The sequence below is a fragment of the Curcuma longa genome, chromosome 11 (assembly GCF_044706935.1).
Source record: "Curcuma longa cultivar G26 ecotype Majalengka, Jawa Barat chromosome 11, ITB_CL_G26_1.1, whole genome shotgun sequence".
NCBI lineage: Eukaryota > Viridiplantae > Streptophyta > Magnoliopsida > Zingiberales > Zingiberaceae > Curcuma > Curcuma longa.
In genome coordinates, this window is record NC_133871.1 from 32,537,631 (window position 1) to 32,557,244 (window position 19,614).

Genomic DNA, 19,614 nt, shown 5'->3' on the forward strand with positions numbered 1-19,614 from the left:
GATGCCCAGCATTCTTTGATTGCGTTCTCCATTTGAAAGAAAATTCTTGTAAATACGCCGTAGTTGGGGATCGAACCGCGAGTCCCTGGATCACAATCCAGATATCCTACCGTTGCACCATTGCCCCGGAGACTATGATAAAGTCAGGGACTTTATCATAGTTGTCATTAACTAAATCAATTGAGCAATTGATTAAATATGATTAGTCAATCAATCATATTAAATATTTTTTACTGAAAATACTTAACAACTCAGATTTGTATAATAACCATCAAATTCATATCCAATAGAGATCTCAAATTTTTAAATCATGAAATACAAACATAAAAAAAAATCCTTTTAGAAAGGAAAAAAATTAATTTTTTCACACATTAACAAATTTTATGACTCTCTGAGATCTTAATTCTTAAGCCTTTCAACATAATTTGTGATCCTACAAAACACCATAAGCTACAAGAATTGTCCAACACATCGAGCTCAGTGGTCCATCTGAACCAACCGAAACTCACATAGTGCACAAAATAAAATTCCTCTAAGGATTTCCTTCAAAAGATATTTTATTCAGGCAGTTAAAAAAAAAAGGAGCCTAAATCTTCTGTAATTTACATGTATTATGCGTGTCTGTTACATCCCAGTTGACCATTCCATCATTTATTTCGGCATAAACAGATTAATTCGTTAAAGATCATGACGTAGCTTTACTGCGTTGAACCGGAGCATTGAGAGAGGCAAGATATGATGCATCAACTTTCTGTATGCCGTCGAAAAGATAACCAAAAGGTGGCATCCTGATGTACCTACCAGATCCTGGTGTGACCTTCAGTTCATCATCTTCCCAAACCACCCTACCCTGTGAAATAGTGACTTCGACTTTTCCCTGCTTTGACAAGCCAACGACAATTGGGCAAAACATTAAACCATCATGTTGTAGAGCGTGCCGATATTCAGCAACAAGAAAAATGAGTTTATAAAAAGATCATATTTGAATCATGCTAAACATTTCTCAATACCTTTCCTGTCATCCCTTCGTACACATTGGTATCAGATTTTGAATGATGAGAAGCAGCGGATATCTTATAGGTTGCATTTGGGTTCAATACGATAATATCAGCATCAGAGCCTTCCAGTACAGCACCTTTTTGCGGGTAAATATTGAATATTTTCGCACTGCAAATAAGTATGTTGTGAAACATAACCAAATCTTCATAGATATATATCTCTGTATGAATGATTTACTTAGAAATAGAAAATTTCAGAAGTAAATTTAGCGAAATGTATTCATTAACTTAGAATGTCCAATGTTGAGCTAGAACATCATACCATTCAGTGCTTGTTACACGCACAAAATCAGTAATAGCCATTTGTCCGGACTCCTGAAAGAATTTTTTCAAACAATCTTTGGATAAAAATTCTGGGTTAAGAGATATTAATTGTATCGGTTTTTCATCTTACCACCATCCTGTCCCAAACAAGATGCATCCTTTCCTCTATACCTGGGATTCATAGTAATAGTTTTTAGATATTTGTGAAAACTTCCACCTGATAATAAATGTCTAAATGCAGCAGAACAATGGGAACTATGGGAAACAGAGCATACCATTGACACCATTTGGGATTTTTCTGAAGTCCTCAGAGCCAAAAGCTTTTTGAGTAGAGTTAAATGTGCAATGATCAGTTGCTACAAGCTGCATAACAGTAAAAATAATGCAAATTTATTCGTTACCATCTACTTTGACTTTATGACTGAAATAAAAATAAGACATCTACAAGAACAGATACCTATATGTTTCACAAAAGAAATGCAAGTAATATTTCCAAGTGGTGTGATGGTTGGGGTGCTAGTTAAAAAGGCAATACAGAGTTGGTGGTTGCAGGTGATGGTAAGTAGCAACAGTGATTATTCGTTATCATCAACTTTGACTTGATGACTGCAATAAAAATAAGACATCTACAAGAGCAGATACCTATATGTTTCACGAAAGAAATGCAAGTAATATTTGCAAGTGGTGTGGTTGTTGTGGTGCTAGTTAACAAGGCAATACAGAGTTGGCGGTTGCAGGTGATGGTAAGTAGCAACAGTGATTATGGAAATAAAAAGTGATGATTTTGGTGAATGGTGGGAACAATGGAGGTAGAGTGAAGAAACCAACAGTTGTATTGTTGTGATACCTATAATATAGTGGCATATGACAGTAGAATAAAATAGAAACGATGGCAAAGTCAGAGGTGGCAGATGGTAGCAGCAACAACAACAACAATGGCTGAGGGGCTACTATTAGAACATCGCAAATAGGATTAGATGACCATTTACCCTAAAAGCTTACACTGCTAATGAACAGATCAATCATATGATCCAAGACTTCCTTGTGTAGTTGTGTATAAGAAAGTGGACTAGTCTAGCTGAACCCATGCTCAACCTATAGACTCAACATGAATGGGGGTGAATTTTTACAATTATTTACAATGACAAGACCCTTACAAAAGAACCCCCTTCTCTACTCTTAACAATTAAGATAATAGGAAACGTCTCCATTTATATTTTGGATATTCAAGATAGAACAGTATATAACAGAACCTAACCTGTAAGACATTAGTTGAAAGGGCAGCTTGAAGAGCCTTATCATGTCCTGATTTCCTTATTGGCGGACTCATTACATATCTAGAAAATAAAACTGATCTTCATGCCTATCAAGCATGGAAGTTACTGAGAAAATGTAAATTAGCGCCTACTTTGCAGCAGTAGTGAAGTCAGGATGCCAAAGCCAAGAATCATCCAGAATTAAACCAGAGACAACCGGTTCACCAATGACCCTTTGACCTATAATTCATAATGATAATGAATTAGATTAAGAACAAGTTACAAACTCAACTGGTGTATTAAATATATTCATTTTCTACTAGACCAAAATACTAAGAAGGTAAGACTGGGTGGTTTGCTAAAACAAGAAGAAGACAGAATTTTGTACAAAGGAAATCATGTCATCATTCTTAAAAGAAGGTAACAATATTGTGGATTTGCTTGAAGGAAATATTCACAATCTAAGCTTTCTTACAACAAAATTATCCATGTGAGCACCAAATCATCTTGATGAAATATTCCACAACTTTCTCTTGAAAGGTGAGACCTGTAATATGCTCTAGTGACTTATCAATTAAATTCACAGTCAACCACCATGCTAAAAAAAGAGCTGAGTTGGACTATTAGAATGTCAATCTAGTCAAATTTATTACTACAAGAGCTGACAGGCAGGCCTCACTGATTGTTGAAATGGTGGGGAAATGTCTATAGTCCGTAATCCTTCCAAAAGGCAGGTAATTAGATAAGGTGTGCCAATTAGGATTGCTGGTAGCATCAACAGTAGTGGAAAACTTAAAATGGGACTTGATGTTGTTGGTTTACTTTACAAATTAAGCAGGGAATGATCATTTTTTTCATGTGTAAAACATGTTCCTCTCTTCCCCCTCCACTCTTCCCTCCTACTGATCCACCCAATTAAGCAAGCCTTCAGAAGATCAGTGGGGGAAATATTCATTTTTAGATCATTCAAAATCATCGTGGGATTACGGTTTGTTGAACATTCCTTACTTTCAGTAAATATCAGATTTCTGTCTAAAGCCTACTATGTTAATATTTTCATACACAAATCAAAGATTATTGACTACAAGTACAGAATGAGTAATAGATTTTTTGTCCCTTACATATGTTAGTCAATCACTTACATGTTGTATGAGCTTGATTTGATTATTTCTGAGAGGTCTGGTCATATTGAAGTATAAAATCTTAGCGAAAGAACTTTCTTATAGAATTTTAGCTTTCTGTCCTTTAAAAGCAACATACATCTAAGTGATTGACGAGAGAACATCTTCTAGGATATGAAGCAAAAGAGTAGCAGTCTTGCCCCCCGGGGCACGGTGCAATGGTAAGTGGTAGGACAGACTTCCATGCAACGAGGGTTTGATTCTCATGCAGCACCTCATATGCCCGCGGTGCTCGAACCACTAGTAATGCTGGGTTGTCCATCAAGACCCATCTGTGCTTCCCGGATTTATCCTGGTGACCGGTGAAAAACTTCTGTAAGACCAGACCGGTCACCTCCAAGATTAGTCAGTTCGAAGAGTGGTTACTTAGATTATCAAAAAAAGAACTAGCGGTCTTGAAATCCTAAAAGAAAATAGCACTATGGTTGAGACACAGAGCAAAAGTAGCAATCTTGAAGTCCTAAAGGCAAAATTGCACTATGGTTGAGATCCCTAGTAAACTCTACGCTAGAATTTCTCCATTTTTTTGGTACTAATGTTTTTAGGCACACTAAAAATTTCATTGCATGCTAATCAGCACAGATGATATGTATGGTTATCCCTGTGCCTTGAAATTGAAATCAATTGGCATGGGCAAAAATTACATATGTTGCCACTGTAGATAATGTTGTCCCCATGTATCGGCCACACGAAATGATACAAATCTTAGTTTGAGTGTATGCTATGTGACATAAACGTAAACCTTATGGAATCCAACTCAACCTAATTTAGATGCAATGCCAAATTGTTATTCAATTAAACATACAATAAGATTCATTAGTGGCATAGATTACAATAATGATACAATAGGTAACAAATATATAATATTACTGTGTAACAAATATATAATATGTATGAAACCACATATACAAGTTTTGCATTAGGTAATCAATGAACTCATCAGGTCATCTTAAACACATAATTGAAGTTCACATGGTAATCAATGAATCATTGGCCATAACAATTCACATGTTCCTATATATATAGATATCATATGGCCATCAATCATAACACAAATACAGGACCTATATATATATACTAAATAGATATACACACATACAAATACATTTATGTTAGCCCAACTACCATTTGTCAACCACTTGATAGATAAGTGGACTAACCAATTCAAATACAAGTTATCTTGGGAGCAGTATTTAATCTGGGTAATGGTAAGTTATGGTATTGATCTCACTCAGATGTTTCAGAACTGATACTCTCATCCAATGCAAGAAATTCATTGTGATGTCAGGAAAGACTTTTCCTAATAATAGCATTAGCAAATAAAGTCTTACTAGTAAGGTATGTTGTGAGTCGATTTGTTATACTTTTTAAAGTTGTTCTACGAAATTTTAGTTCAATTACTGTGAAAATGTAATATTCTTGTCTTTAAATATGCTGGCATGGGGCGAATGATGTTTATTTGTCCTATGTGACAGCACGTCTTGACACCGGGATGGTACCATCCTGAGTTGATAAAGATCAACATCAGTACCAAAATTCTAAATTGTTGTTAAAGTGGAGATTTGTGTTATTTTTTACTTGTTACTATCAAACAGAGCTTCATATGCCTTGACAATGTTTATCCTGTGTGAATATGAAGTGCATGCCTGTGAAGACCTATGACCCCAGGAATCCACAGTCCCACATATGTGGATTCTAAAACATTGAATTGCTTGCAGATGGAAGCCTCTAAATAAAAGCAATTCAAATATTGTGAACTAGTGCAGAAGACAAATATCCAAGTCATAAAGTATAAAATTGAAGGAAATGATTAATTATGTAACCTGCTTTCCTGGCCTTTGCAATCTCCTCCATAGCATCAATGCTCATTACATGAACAACATATAAGGGCGTATTGACAAAATTAGCCAGGCGGATGGCTCTTGCAGTTGCTTCTGCCTCTAACTGTATAAAATAGTGCATTAGAACGTTAATACAAATAACTAAATACAGCTAAGAAATAAGAAATTTCTGTATATAAAATGTTATGGATAAAGGGGAACTGTTCTTTTTTGGTTAAGTGAGACCGACTTGAGCATGACAGGTATCAAGGGGATCCCACCTAGATGCCTTATCCCTTGGCATTTTGGGTTGGATTAGGCACCCCTTCGGTTTCTCTATGTTACTGAAGCTGCTCACATCTATGACCATGTTGGGACTGGATAGCATGAGATGGTGAGAGGGTATAAGAATTACCTCCTCTCTTAGTTTCACATGATTAAGTGAGACTTCTTCAGCATGCTAAGTATCATGGGGGGCTGTCTAAGCAACTTGCCATTTTAGGTTGCATTGAGCATCCTTGGGCTTCTACAACTATCACATGTACTTGAGGAGCAATGTTATAATTTAACTCCTTGAGCCGATAGGGTAGATCTAGGTGTTCAACAACTAATTTTCTAAAAACTTTTACATGTAGCAAAAGGGCCCAAGGTAGATGAAGAATCCAAGTATCCTGAATTATTGTCACCTAATAATGCACAGTGAACAAGATATTATAAATCAGTTTGCACACACATGTTATCTCACTACCTCTGCATGTGATTTTTTTCTCTTTCTTGCTAAATAAGGTAGCCAAGGCGCAATCAAATTGTGAACAAGGAATCAAATTGAAAAACATAAAAATGTACAAACCAAATGTAATTTGAAAAGGTAGAACTGGAAATAAAGTTTTTGAAAGATAAAAAGAATCTTAGAATTACCACAGGAGGCCGTGAAAGAGCATGCCCTTCTGGACCTGTTATCCCAAGTTCTATCATTCTCTTCTGTCCTTCAACAACAGCATCACCATTCTCTGCATGAACCATGGCTATTGCACCTAGGGATTTGCATTTTTTCAAGCCTTGCAGTAAAAGCTCATCACTGACCATCAATGATCCTTTGTAAGCCATAAAGAACTTGAAAGAGTTGATGCCTGATGATTATACAATGATATCTTAGAAAATACCGTTGATATTAGCAACAAAATCAACCAGTCATAACTACTCTTGAAGGAGCACTGAATTACTATTATATCAATTGGCATCAGTGACGTTACATCCTTACTAACCCTTCTCATTAACCATCTGCTCCATTTCCGTAGAAACACCAGCATCCCACTTTGTGATGGCCATATGAAAACCATAGTCCATAGCTGACCTTTTGGCTTTTTCTACATAAGCATCAAAACCTGCAGTCAAGTTCCCATTAACTGGCATAACAAAGTCAATATGCATGGTGGTTCCGCCTGCCAAAGCAGCAGCTTGGCCAGTGAAGAAGTCATCTTTGGTGACAGTTCCCATAAACTCCATATCAAGATGAGTATGAGGATCAATTCCACCTGCCATTGCCCCAAATAATGATCATAAGACTTAGAACATTAAGTCATCAGCAATTACATATACCATGCATCTTTTGCAATAAAATTTAGTTATCACCTGGCATGACATACTTTCCAGTTGCATCAATTACTTTCACATCATCACCAACCTGCAATTCACAAAAAAATGAATATTGAAAAGACATGAATGGTAGAATAAGAAAATGCCTGCAGCCTAATATAAACAAGACAGATCCATTAATTCACACATTTAATGACCAAATAGGAACTGGATAGTTTTTAAACCGTAAATGTGTTTGGCTTAATCAGGTCCACATGAGAAGTTGAAGGAAGTTAGTTGTTTTATATGTTTGATGAGAAATCAGAGAATGGCATGATTCATTGTATACAGCTACACTCAATAGATTTGATGGATTAGCTATTTTATTAAATCCTTTTACACACCATATCCTATACATCTACTTCTAATAATAGTATGTACCTTTGTGTATTTTCAGAACTCATGAATACAACTCACACCTTGCATCTCCTAAGATTTGCCTCATGTTCTACTCATACACAAATGTAAGATTTATTGGATCAGAATGCGAAAATCAGGAGCACTGATGGCATACATCTTGGCTAATACATGACAAGATGAGGATACTCAATAAAGTCATTTATGAAACCAATTAAATCCCTGGTGTAGAAAATAAATACGATGTGGAAAAGATTATAATGCAATAATGCCACGGAAGTGCAGAAATAGGATAAATAGGCCACCAATGTAATTTTGGTTCGAATTTTAAGTCCTTATCAGTGAGGTTCTAGATTAATATAGTTCTTTTCAGAAAGCTCTAGTTTGATATAGTATTTGACAAAAATAACAAGAATGCCCCATCTTTCCCAACCATCAATACGATTGCTGGCTCTTAGGGAAAATATCAAAAATGTTCCTTACACATTTTTATTTAAAAATAATTATAAAATTTTATTTAAAAAACTATTTGTAGGCTCTAACTCAATTTAGGGAACAAAAACAAATTTCAGTGATTGCCTCACGCAACCTAAAAACATATACAGTTTTTTGGATTTAAAATTGATCTGAATCCCTAAAATAGTTTTAGCAAACCTGTTTATTTTTTAGAGAAATTTACTTCAAGTTGAATCAGACTTCACTTTTCTCCTCTCACAAAACCAACAAATTAATTAATAATTTATAGACAAAAGTCTATTGAGTTTAAAGATGGCCTGAATCTTATAAACAGTTTGACAATTTGAACCTAAAATAATTTTAGCAAACTATCAATTTTTAAATTTCAACTTCAAATTAAATCTTCAACTCTCCCAATACCAGCTACATATATACAAAAGTAAATTTAATTTGAAGTTGATCCAAAAGGTAACAGTTTTGTAGCGCCGTTCAATTCTGTTTAGAATAATAAAAAGTAGAAAAAGGCACTGCTATCATTTTTGCTTGTTTCTTTAATAGAACGATGAAGCTGCTGAGATAAAACTATTAAGTACAAAACCCTATATATATCTCGCCAAGACGTAAACTAAGATGGAAGCCGAACTCTGCTGTGCTTACGTGACTGCAATAAAATTTGAATGCTTACCAAAAGATTGTGGTAAATTTCTCATAATTAAAATAGGTAAGTAAATATCATTTAAAAACTAAAAACGTTTATCAGAAATACCATTCCAACCAAAAATTACTTACCCTAATGTTGGGCTTCACGGAGACAATGATACCATCCTCGATGTACACATCTGACATTTCCTTGTGATGAGCGTTGACCACAGTTCCTCCCATGATCAAGATCTTCTCAGAAGACAAAGCACAGCCCGACTCGCCTCCGATTGCACAGAACTGAAAGAGTTAAACTCCATCGCCAATCAGAATTCAAAAACCGGAGAGTAAAGCAACGAAAGAACAAGATCCAAAAACAAGATAAACGGCCAACCCCTTCCATCGGATGCCCTTCATAGGTAGACAGCAAGACGAGAACAAGCACGAGCAAGGCGTCGGGTCGGAAGGACCGCCGGCGAGACGAGAAGGTGATCTTCGAAACCATGGAGATACTGATACCAGAGCCGTAGGTTACCGTCGTACTGACTCCACGTAATAATATAACATTGACCATGGATGGAACTTACTAGAATCATGAATTTAATAATAAAATATTTAAATATTTAAAAAAATTACAGCTAAATGACTTGATAAGGGTAAAAAAAAAATTTAGATGTTTAAATTTGAAAAAAAAATGAATGCAAGTTAGTAGAATTGTTAACACTTTACCAAAAGAGGAAGGGGCAAATGAGATTAACATCTCAAGATAATGCCTAAGGCAAACTGAGGAAGAACATAGGCTTGAACACAAGCATTAGCATAATCTTTGAATCTAAGGCATTAGTCAATTCTTTGTTCCCAAATGAGTTCGGTGTATATTCATGTTTTTACAAGCCTTTTTTTCTTTAAACAACAGAGACTAGCACTCATTAAACAAGAACTGCAAGAAACAACGACAACCGGACTGCTGCTTGAATTTGAGCTCAACAGAGAGCTATCGGACGAACATACACACTGAAAAACAATGCCCCAGATGGTATTCTTCAAGTCATCTGATACGAATTTGCAGGGTCTAGTAGAGTTCAAGGCTTCCTCCCCATGAGTACCACCAATACGAGGCCTTGGGATTTGCTTAAATCTGCTCCAGAATTATTACACTCTACTAATATCTATTTTGCTTTTATGAATCTGGAATGCAGGGGTAATCCAGCTGCCACAGCTGCACTGGATGCCTGACCAGTTGAAGTATCCTAGACGTGAAACACAATGGATGCACGAGAGTTTTCCTTCCATAGCACCCTCTTCGACTGTAAATTGTGAGGAGATTGAGCGTTAGAAATTGAAGCCACAGAGTTGTTTGAAGTCCAAGACGACAGATATTGGAACATTAAACAATATTGTTGAAGTCTTTAATATATTTAGTATAATTATAGATGGCCTAAAAGTAGCTATCAGATAGCTGATAAATATTTTTTATGAAGCAGAAAAATCTAAGAATCATTTCCGAAGAAGTTTACCTGAAGTCATCCACTTCAAGGGTTCAACAAACAAAGACGAACAGTCTTGGTCCTGAAATCTATTTGTTCGATTAGTGTTTTTCCTCTTTTGCCAATCAAAGCATGTCTCACCCTCACCAGGTACATGACTAACAACATTCTCTTGCAATGCAACAACTCTCCTGCATTTTTTGCACCGGTAAGCTGTACGTTGATCTCCTTTAATGCCCTCAGAAGGGATGGAATCTGCTGGTAAACCAGGATCTGCACCAAATACTGAACTATCTAATTTCTCCCCTTGTTTATAAGAATGACCTGAAGACACATTCATAGAAGAAAGGGTGAAAACCTAAAGATGATAGATACTTAGATGACAAACAGCTGTGTGCATACCTATTGAAAGATGATTGCAGTAAAATTAAGCAAAAAAGCAATTCCAATTCAAAGATGATTGCAGCAAAATTTGAACTACTTGTGTGCATACCTAGGAATGTCAATATGTTAGTATTTGTTTTAATCAAAATTATACCCGCCGTGCTTAGTAAAAACCAACCCTTTTTGATACAGGTTCAAAGAAAAATTGGTACTATCAGCTTTCCTTTGCCATTCCCTAATAATATAAGTTTCAGTATCGTTGTTTAATGACATTCCAATAAATATCGACTGTGAACTAATAGAAATTTGATTAATTATAATACAAACTCCTCTTCTGAACAAATAGCTCAGTGAACAATTAGCTCTTCATTTCCATTACTATCTCATCAGATTTCATTATAATCTACTCCCCTCTTATCCTTTTAGTTTAATTGGTCTGGTAAAATGCTTATGTCTCCTTTTTTAATTAATACAAAATTATTTATTTGTAAGTTCATTTTCTCCGTGTATGTTGAAAAGGTCAATACATACTTAGCATATGCATCATCAATTTTCTCATAACCTAAACCATATCAGTTTTGATCAATTCCTGAGTGAAATGAAATATGCAAAGACAGTCATACTGCAACTGGTACTAAAAGAGAAAAAACACTAGCTATTTATTTTGCATTACCTAGTAAGCTCATCCCATATCATCCCTGGTAGTTATTTATTTTGCATTACCTGGTAAGCTTGTCCCACATCCCCAAGAATCATTGAAAGAGTAGGCAATGAAATCTTCCGAGCAACTCTCTAGTTAATATTTAGCATTTTGTTTTTCAGACTACTGGTCTCTACAGCTGTCTATAAAGCATACAAGCCTCAATTGTGTAAGATGGAGATGCATGCACCAACCAAACTAGGCCTAATGTCACATGGTAGGCAAAAGATCATAAATATTTACGTGTGTGTTCCCCTCATGTATTCTTTGAAAATCTCTAAAAACAAACTACACATTGGAATTTCATGTTGGAATCATAAAATTTTACTTTGAACGTGATATCACAATTATCATACTCCGTACTGTAATTCAACAGCCATAATAGGTGTTTCATTAGAAATACAATTTCAACATGATAAAAAGGCAAAGTATTGGTCCTTGTGCAAAAGTTGTTCCAAGTCTCCAATGTGTGAGAAAAGAATGATAGAAACAATTATTACGACATGTAGCAGCTGCTGACTCCCAGATGGAATTTTTAATGCGATAGATAAAAATTATTTCCTGAGGAAACAAGTTTGCAGGGACAATTTCCCCAAAGTGGATGAGGACAATCTAATTCATATAGCTAAAATTAATGAATACAAAAACAAACTGAAAGTAAAAGGCACCTGCATCTCTAATCAAGTTAAATGCAAATTGATTCCGAAGAGCAATGGTGGATACAGATTATTACTTTAGTCAATCAATATAATATGCAAGGAAGCACTATTTGAGGTATTCATAACCCACCTAATACTTTTAAGCGGAATCGCTTATAAATGGGGCTCTCAGTGTCTACTTTGAAACCCATTTCTTCAAATAAACTTAACTGCAAAGAGTTGCATGGCATTTAGTCAAAGGCTTTTCTAACACCAGAAACAGGCCAGCATCCAAAGTTAATCTAACCTGATCCAGAAAACCATCATTTGGGCAAACAACGTCACAAACTTCACGCAAGGATTCAAGTGCATCTGTAACGCAACATGCATCATATTAGCAAAGATGCATGAGAATAAAGGTTGTAATATGTCACCTCCAGAACATGCGTGAATGGTTGCTAGCGTGGAAAAAGTATACATCGAGCTGATAAAACAAACAAAGAACAAAAAGTCATCCAAAGTTGCAGACCTTCCAATGATTTCTGTTCTGTTTTCATTAAATATGCAGTTATTACAGCAGCACTGCAAAAACAAAAACAATAAATTGGCAATTAATCCGCCGGAAGCCATGCCATGAGTGAAATTATATTTGACAATCATTATTTCAACAAATAATAAGAAATGACACTCTAGAATGAATATTTCACCAACAATAAGATTTAGAATGATGAAAATTGTTTCTGTGGCTCAGGAAGCAAATTGTTTGATAAGGTTTTCTAAATTTACATTTAAACCTAATGTTAGAATGTTATACAGAATCAGAATACACTACTCACTATGTTAGGGAATGTGATATTAAATGGTAATCCAGATGCTCACTTTTTTACCTTGAAGTTTTGATGTAATTGATCTCTTAACTCTTAAACTTGTATGAAGGTTTGTCAGTGTTTGACATGGATGTGTGTTCTCTTTGGTGAATTTATTAGAAATCTAAAGGCTTCACATGTCATTAACTATTAGAATGTTTAAGACAACTTGAGCTGTATACTTGTACATTTATGCTCAAAATTGGTGAATTCAGATAAACCTAACAGGATCCTAAATATCCCTTGAATTTCTACTGTGATTTGTTTTGCTTATACTGCTGTGATCTTCTCCTTTGTAGTAATTAGATTTCACTATATGATGACTAATTATTGCAGATTGGATTGTGCCATTCTTTTAAACCAAGGAGTCAATTAATACATCTTAAACAGAAACAGTATCATTTTCCAAGCATCAGGAATTTCACATGATATGCAAGATGACGAAATGGCATGTTTTGCAACATTGTAGAAGTTGATCCATGCAAAGGCAGCAATAACTAACAAGAACTAACTAAGAGGAGAATTGAACTTGACTACATAGCAGCCAATTGTTTTTCTGCAACTCTATTTTTTCAATTGACACTTGTTGCTCTACCATTGCGAAGTTACAATAGTATAATTTCACCTTATTTTCTTCCTTTGCTTGCCAGAGTTATGGTCCCCACAACAATTCAGCACTATTAATTTGCATCCATTGAACAGAAAATTCAACACCTTTAACAATAGTAATCTTGAACACTGACATCATTGTTCTAAAGAGTCATTGCAAGAAAAAACGTGGCAAAAAGGTTCAACCTTTGTCTCTAACTTTTAGATTTCTAATTTCAAACAAGAACATATCTTTTATAGAACAGAACATATGTATTCTAGTGTATCGCTCCACCTTAATTCCATTAAACAGTACACAATTTATTGATTCAACACCACTGGAATATCAATAACGGTCATAGATAATGCATAAAAAAGATTTACAATAAATCAATCAAAATGGATAGTTTATTTGTTGACAGGACACAGAAAAACCAATCAAAATGGATAGCACATGTTCTTTGAGAAACTTAGGCAGACGAGCAATCCCAGAATGAAAAGGCATACCTTCGCGAAACACCAGCGAAGCAATGCACCAAAACCGCCCCCTCCTTCCTCCCCTGATCGATAAAATCCAAGCACACGTCGAGGTAGTCCAGAAGGTCCTCGTCCTCCGTATCCCTCAACGGCACCCCCATCCTCACCAGCTTCAGCTCCGGCCCGGCATGCTCGAGCGAATACAAGAGCTTCCCCGGCGTCAGAGACTTCCTCCAGGATCCATCAGCGCCGGCGTACACCTCCTTAATCTTCTGCGTGGGGATTGAGATGTCGGGTCGCCAGCCGGAGAAGAAGGAGATGGACGCAGAGCTGAGGAGCGAGAGCACGTGGGTGACCTCTGCGCTCCCCTTCTGGAGCACTTCGGCGGCGGCCTTGATGTCGCCGAACAAGAGGCGGTTGCGCACCACGTAAGGCATCGTCGGCGATCCTGCTCCTCCTCCTCGCTTGACGTCGGATTCTTCCTTTTGCTCGTCCAAAACCCTCACCTTTCGATCGAGAGACAAAAAGGCTGTCGCAGGGGAACGGGCTAGCCAATTAGATTCCATTTTACTATTATTTTCATTTCTTTTTAATACTTTTAATATTCGATTATATAAAAAGTATAAAAATAAAAAGAGCGTCATTTTTATTAGAATCAGAAAGAGAATTTTTTTCATTATCAAAATAATATCACATCCTAATATATTTTTATTTTTTTATATTATTATAATAATTATAAAATCATAATTATTATAATATAAATAATTTAATTTTAATCAATATTAATTATATTATATTATAATAATTATGGTTAATAATTATTATAATTTATCATTTCATCTTAATCAATATTATATTATAATAATTATAAAATTATAATTATTATTCTATTATAACAATCATTTTTAATCAATATTATATTATAAACTACTATAATATAGATAATTTATTTTTAAATAATACTAATTACATTATATTGTATTAATTATAAGATTGTAATAATTATAATTATATAATTGTGACAGCTATAAAATCATAATTACAATTATATAATTATAATATTTATAAAATTATAATTATTATAACTATTACAACATGTACTAATAACGCTCATAATTATTATAATATCATAAAAAATAAAGATATTTTTAAAAAGAAAAAATAGATCGAGACGAAACAAGATCTTTTGATAATAAATGCCTATCACCATTTTAATTTTTGTTCACCTAAAAATATCATATATTTAGAAAAACAATCCAATTTTTTTTTCGATCGCGATAGACAAGCCAATTCAGTTTTCAAGACATTGATTTTTAGGAGTTACATAATTAATTTAAGTCATGCAATGAATTAATGTATCGATAAAGATTTGTTTGGCAAACAAATTAACGCATCGGACAGGAGTGACTGATGAGCGTGAAAGCATCGATTCTAATCACACGCGACGACGCACCTTTTCCAGCCCATCGCCAAATCGGAACAAGTCCTAACTTGGGATATACAAAATGCCACACCACTTGTTTGTTTCGTGGTCAATAATTCAGATCCCAGGCCGACACGACTCTCACTAATTTCAATATCATATTGACATTATTTATCCATCACGGAATTGGTTCCAGCTCAAATTATTATTATTATTATTATTATTAATCAATAATATGGTATATTCTGAAATGATTCTCTTTAACTGGGAATTTCTAGCAGCCAGTTAATTACCCTTTTGCCCTTATCCTTATCTCAGATTTCGGTGCGTCGCAAATTTCAATGGAACCGAGCGCACAAGAAATTGATTGGATGCGGTGGTTATTGGCATCGATTCGGCGATGATAGATAGCGTGGCCCACACAAGTCGTTGTGTGGCTGCTGCTACTTGTCAATTTGTCCATTGCCATGCGATTGCGAGAGGATGAATGTCTTTTTGTTTTCATTTCCTACATGATCTTACTCCAAGTTGTCGATGATGGCTCTCCTTCGTTTGTTTTGAGCGAGTTCTGTTGGGGAATTAGCTAGTGATATCCGATGTGTACACTTGTCGAAGAAAAGAATATTGCTGTGTTTTAGTCTGAATTTTACACAATATCCAAGCAGCCCGGTCCTAGTGTTTAAGGCGAATGAGGAGGAAGAAGGAGAAAGAATAGAGGAGAATAGATGGGCATCGATAAGGAGCGGAGTGGTGGTATAAGTGAAATGAAAAGTTTTTTTTTTTTTTTTTGCTGGTTTAAACAAAATTAATAAGCAATTTAATTTCGGCGATTTAATCCGTTCCTCCCACTTTGAAGGGTGGTCATGAGAGGATTCAACTTCCAAAAAAGGGATCACGAGCCGAGAACCCCAACGGCTAATCTTTTTGGGTCACCCAACGGAAGTCGAGCCGTTGGATTAAAAAGATTAGAGTACGCTCTCCTTTTAAAACTGAAACTCTCGCGGAAGCCGATCGACAGTTGCGTCGATTCGAAATCACTGACGAGGAGCGGAGTGGAGAAGGCGAGAAAGAGAGAGAGGATCTGGTTTCTTTCTCCTTCTCCGGCATCTCTCTGAGTCCAACTGTGGCGGAGAATCTTAGAGCGGAAGGGGTAGGGGAGTCCAAGGCGGCTCGCCTCCACTCGTTTCTCTCCTCCGTGTTCGCGAGTCTCTTTCGACACAGAGACGAAGGGGAAGAAGGCATCGCCGAAGAGGGGGATTTCATGGCTTCCAAGCGGCAGGCGCTGGTGTTGCAGCAGAAGAAAGGTAAATTGCTTCATAAAGATGTGGGATTCAGGTTTAAAGAATCCCTTTTTCTCAGTTTATCATGCTTCTTTTGGGGGCGGACTATGTTGATCATGCTACTATATCGTAAAGATCTATTTTCTTCGGCATTTCTTTTTTGCCTTAATCTTAATCGAGACCTTTGTGGATTTGATTTGGTCATCTGCAACCTTGCTTTCAACAAATGGTGACATTTCATTTCCAAATTTAGGATAGATATTTTGTTTTCATGTTTTTGTTTAAAAAAAAAATTGAAATTTTTGGTCGAGATGATCTCTGAAATGTATCAAATTTTCCTGTTTTTCTTATAACAAGTTTTTCTCACTTCTCATTTTCTTGTTGTTTTTCCATATTTTCTTATGCATTTGCCCACAAGTCATGGTTCAAGTCAGTAGGGTTTCGTTTTTTGTTTGTCTTTGAATCTTGTCATTTTCTCAAGCATTTGCCCACGATTAATGGTTCACAGATTAATAGTTTCTTTGGGATCCAATTATCTTAGGTGGGATTCCACCAATGGGCAAACAGAAAGCTGTCGCTGTGGCAGCAGATGCGAAGAATCGCCGAGCCCTAGGAGACATCGGCAATCTAGTTAATGCCAGAGTTGTTGAAGGGTAGGATCACCTGTGCTTTCCCTTTCCTTCTACTCAAACCTCATCTTACTAAATTCTTGGGAATTTCTCATGTCATCAGGAAGATAGAAACCCAGGTCAATCGTCCCATTACTCGGTAGTTCAACCAAATTTTACTCTTTTTGCTTACTTCATTAATACATTCCCTTCCCTTCCTGTGCTAATCGCTTTGTGTCAAATATCGATTAGAAGTTTTGGGGCTCAGCTTCTTGCAAATGCACAAAATGCTGCTGCTGCAAACAAGGTTTAAAATCTTTTTTTGCTTTGTTCATTCCTTTTTAGCAAGATATGTACCGATAACTAATCTGCAAAAAAAAAAAAATGCAATTGCAGAAATCTGTAACCATTCAGTCTGATCAAGCAGATGTTAAAGTTTGTGTAAAATCAGCTAAGAAGGTCGCAGTAAAAAGAAAGGAGAAAAAGAACGTGGAGATCATTGTGATAAGCCCTGACTCTAATGAGGAAAAGAAATATGAAGCTGGCACCTGCCGCAAGTCTTCCAGAAAGAAAGCTACTTCTCTTACTTCTGTGCTGATGGCTCGAAGCAAGGTAAAAGATCAAAATTATTAAACATGCCCACTATATATCCTATATTTTCAATCTATGTTAGATTGTTTTCTCTTGGTGAAGGTTGCTTGTGAGCTCTCTGACAAGCTGAAAGAATTGGTTGTCGACATCGATGCATCTGACAAAGAGAATCAGTTGGCTGTTGTTGATTATGTAGAGGATATATACAAGTACTACAAATCCGTTGAGGTACCCCCTTGTTCAGTGCTTCTCAAATTTATTAGAACTCATATAGATCTTTGATAGTCCTTCTTGATACTCTTGATACAGCATTCATGCAGACCATGCGACTACATGGATTCCCAGGTGGAGATCAACGCAAAGATGCGAGCTGTTCTTGTTGATTGGTTAATAGAAGTACACCATAAGTTCGAGCTGATGCCGGAGACTCTCTACTTGACATTGTATCTACTTGATTTATATCTTTCGACGGAGATGACTCCGAGGAAAGAACTGCAGCTTGTCGGGGTGTCCGCCATGCTCATTGCTAGCAAGTACGAAGAAATCTGGGCGCCGGAGGTATACAACTGCCAAAGGGATGAATCTTTCTTGAGGAATTTTAAACTAAAATGAGCACTGATTGGTTGCAGGTCAATGATTTCATCTGCATATCAGATAGAACTTACACCAGAGAACTGATCCTTAGAATGGAGAAGCGAATTCTGGATAAGCTTCAATGGAACCTGACTGTCCCAACGCCATATGTGTTTCTTGTGAGGTTTGTGAAGGCTGCAGAATGTGACACCGAGGTGAGATCTTGACGCCGTGAATCATGAACAGTACTGTACATATCCAGACACTTATCATGAAATTTAAAATGCAGATGAAGAACATGGTGTTCTTTTTTGCTGAACTAGCTTTGATGCAATACTCGTTGGTCAGCCACTGCCCCTCACTGGTGGCTGCTGCATCTGTATTTGCAGCTCGGTGCACCATAAAGAAGAGCCCTCTTTGGACTGAAACACTCAAATGCCACACTGGGTTCTCCGAGCAACAATTGCTGTATGTGTGATAATTGTTGATACATCGTATTATGCTAACTTGACAAAGAACGATGACACTGCTGATACTTGCAGGGATTGTACCCAAATTTTAGTCAACTCGCATGCGGCTGCAGCTGAGGGGAAGCTCAAGGTGGCGTATAAGAAGTATTCTGATGAACAATTTGGAGCAGTGGCCTTGTATCCCCCCGCTACCCAAATGATGGAGGAGTTGACGGCATCAAAGACAGTGCCTAGAAACTGAGTGATATTACTAACTTTATTTAACTTTTCTTCCCTTTTTTTCATCTGGTTGGGTTGTGAGTATTATATGCTTCATGTTCTTAATGAAAGAGTGTGATGTCTGCTGGGGACTGTTATATTTTGGGTTGGTGTCCTCGTATATACTCTTTACTCAGGAGTAGTTTGCTGACGCAACATGGTTTTGTTTAGAGTTTTTGCAATATTGTAATGTGGCAAACGGTATTGACCTGAACTATTTGATCATGTTTTGGTCACGCCTCTTCTTTTTTTTTTTTTTTGTCTCTAGAGTCTGTGACTTTTATTGTTTTTACCTCCATGAAGTTTCAACATGGTCAAGAACCTTTAACGTTTACATTGTTGAACTTAATTGTGTTGTCTTTAATAAGAGTTGTAGGCCAATATGTAGCCCTCCATATATGGTTAAGTTGAATTTCGACGAAACCAAGATAATGATCTCCTCCGAAATGGTCAATTACAACTTTATCGATTTATCTCCTCCGGATGGTAATAATTACATATGGTAATAAATTAGTTACATATAAAGAAGATATCATAATTAATATATTTTTATTATTTTTTAAACTTGGTTTAAATTACAAGGCACCAAGATTTTAGGGTTTAGG

General features: G+C 36.2%; 3 protein-coding genes across 3 annotated transcripts; 1 reads left to right on the top strand and 2 right to left on the bottom strand.

Moving 5' to 3' along the window:
* Positions 1–539: 539 nt before the first annotated feature.
* Positions 540–9,199, bottom strand: LOC141837734 (dihydropyrimidinase). Its single transcript, XM_074725109.1, has 13 exons — positions 9,061–9,199; positions 8,817–8,966; positions 7,212–7,263; positions 6,845–7,114; positions 6,498–6,709; positions 5,583–5,703; positions 2,731–2,818; positions 2,581–2,659; positions 1,598–1,685; positions 1,453–1,493; positions 1,321–1,373; positions 1,011–1,167; positions 540–877 (listed from the first exon to the last, which is right to left on the bottom strand). The coding sequence occupies exons 1-13, from the start codon at positions 9,169–9,171 to the stop codon at positions 686–688; spliced, it is 1,614 nt and encodes a 537-aa protein (XP_074581210.1). The 5' UTR covers positions 9,172–9,199; the 3' UTR covers positions 540–685.
* Positions 9,200–9,486: 287 nt separating this feature from the next.
* Positions 9,487–14,339, bottom strand: LOC141837736 (uncharacterized). The gene is made up of 6 exons (XM_074725111.1): positions 13,837–14,339; positions 12,405–12,457; positions 12,183–12,247; positions 12,027–12,105; positions 10,184–10,477; positions 9,487–9,973 (listed from the first exon to the last, which is right to left on the bottom strand). Exons 1-6 carry the CDS (start codon positions 14,241–14,243, stop codon positions 9,819–9,821), a joined length of 1,053 nt encoding a protein of 350 aa, XP_074581212.1. The 5' UTR covers positions 14,244–14,339; the 3' UTR covers positions 9,487–9,818.
* A 1,923-nt stretch (positions 14,340–16,262) lies between these two features.
* Positions 16,263–19,234, top strand: LOC141837735 (G2/mitotic-specific cyclin S13-7-like). Its single transcript, XM_074725110.1, has 10 exons — positions 16,263–16,533; positions 17,051–17,162; positions 17,242–17,277; positions 17,370–17,424; positions 17,514–17,729; positions 17,811–17,936; positions 18,018–18,266; positions 18,338–18,496; positions 18,571–18,749; positions 18,824–19,234. The coding sequence occupies exons 1-10, from the start codon at positions 16,491–16,493 to the stop codon at positions 18,990–18,992; spliced, it is 1,344 nt and encodes a 447-aa protein (XP_074581211.1). The 5' UTR covers positions 16,263–16,490; the 3' UTR covers positions 18,993–19,234.
* The last annotated feature ends 380 nt before the right edge of the window (positions 19,235–19,614 follow it).

What these genes read in the sequence shown, in the direction of transcription:
- LOC141837734 (XM_074725109.1), bottom strand. Translation starts at nt 9,171, where the DNA reads ATGGTTTCGAAGATCACCTTCTCGTCTCGCCGGCGGTCCTTCCGACCC. An exon ending in AAGGGCATCCGATGGAAGGG is followed by an intron (nt 8,967 to 9,060) that starts GTTGGCCGTTTA and finishes TAACTCTTTCAG; the next exon opens with TTCTGTGCAATCGGAGGCGA. An exon ending in TTGTTTGGGACAGGATGGTG is followed by an intron (nt 1,374 to 1,452) that starts GTAAGATGAAAA and finishes AAATTCTTTCAG; the next exon opens with GAGTCCGGACAAATGGCTAT.
- LOC141837736 (XM_074725111.1), bottom strand. Translation starts at nt 14,243, where the DNA reads ATGCCTTACGTGGTGCGCAACCGCCTCTTGTTCGGCGACATCAAGGCC. An exon ending in AGAACAGAAATCATTGGAAG is followed by an intron (nt 12,248 to 12,404) that starts GTCTGCAACTTT and finishes GTTGCGTTACAG; the next exon opens with ATGCACTTGAATCCTTGCGT. An exon ending in CTTGAAGTGGATGACTTCAG is followed by an intron (nt 9,974 to 10,183) that starts GTAAACTTCTTC and finishes CACAATTTACAG; the next exon opens with TCGAAGAGGGTGCTATGGAA.
- LOC141837735 (XM_074725110.1), top strand. Translation starts at nt 16,491, where the DNA reads ATGGCTTCCAAGCGGCAGGCGCTGGTGTTGCAGCAGAAGAAAG. An exon ending in GGTGTTGCAGCAGAAGAAAG is followed by an intron (nt 16,534 to 17,050) that starts GTAAATTGCTTC and finishes CAATTATCTTAG; the next exon opens with GTGGGATTCCACCAATGGGC. An exon ending in TTCTCCGAGCAACAATTGCT is followed by an intron (nt 18,750 to 18,823) that starts GTATGTGTGATA and finishes TGATACTTGCAG; the next exon opens with GGATTGTACCCAAATTTTAG.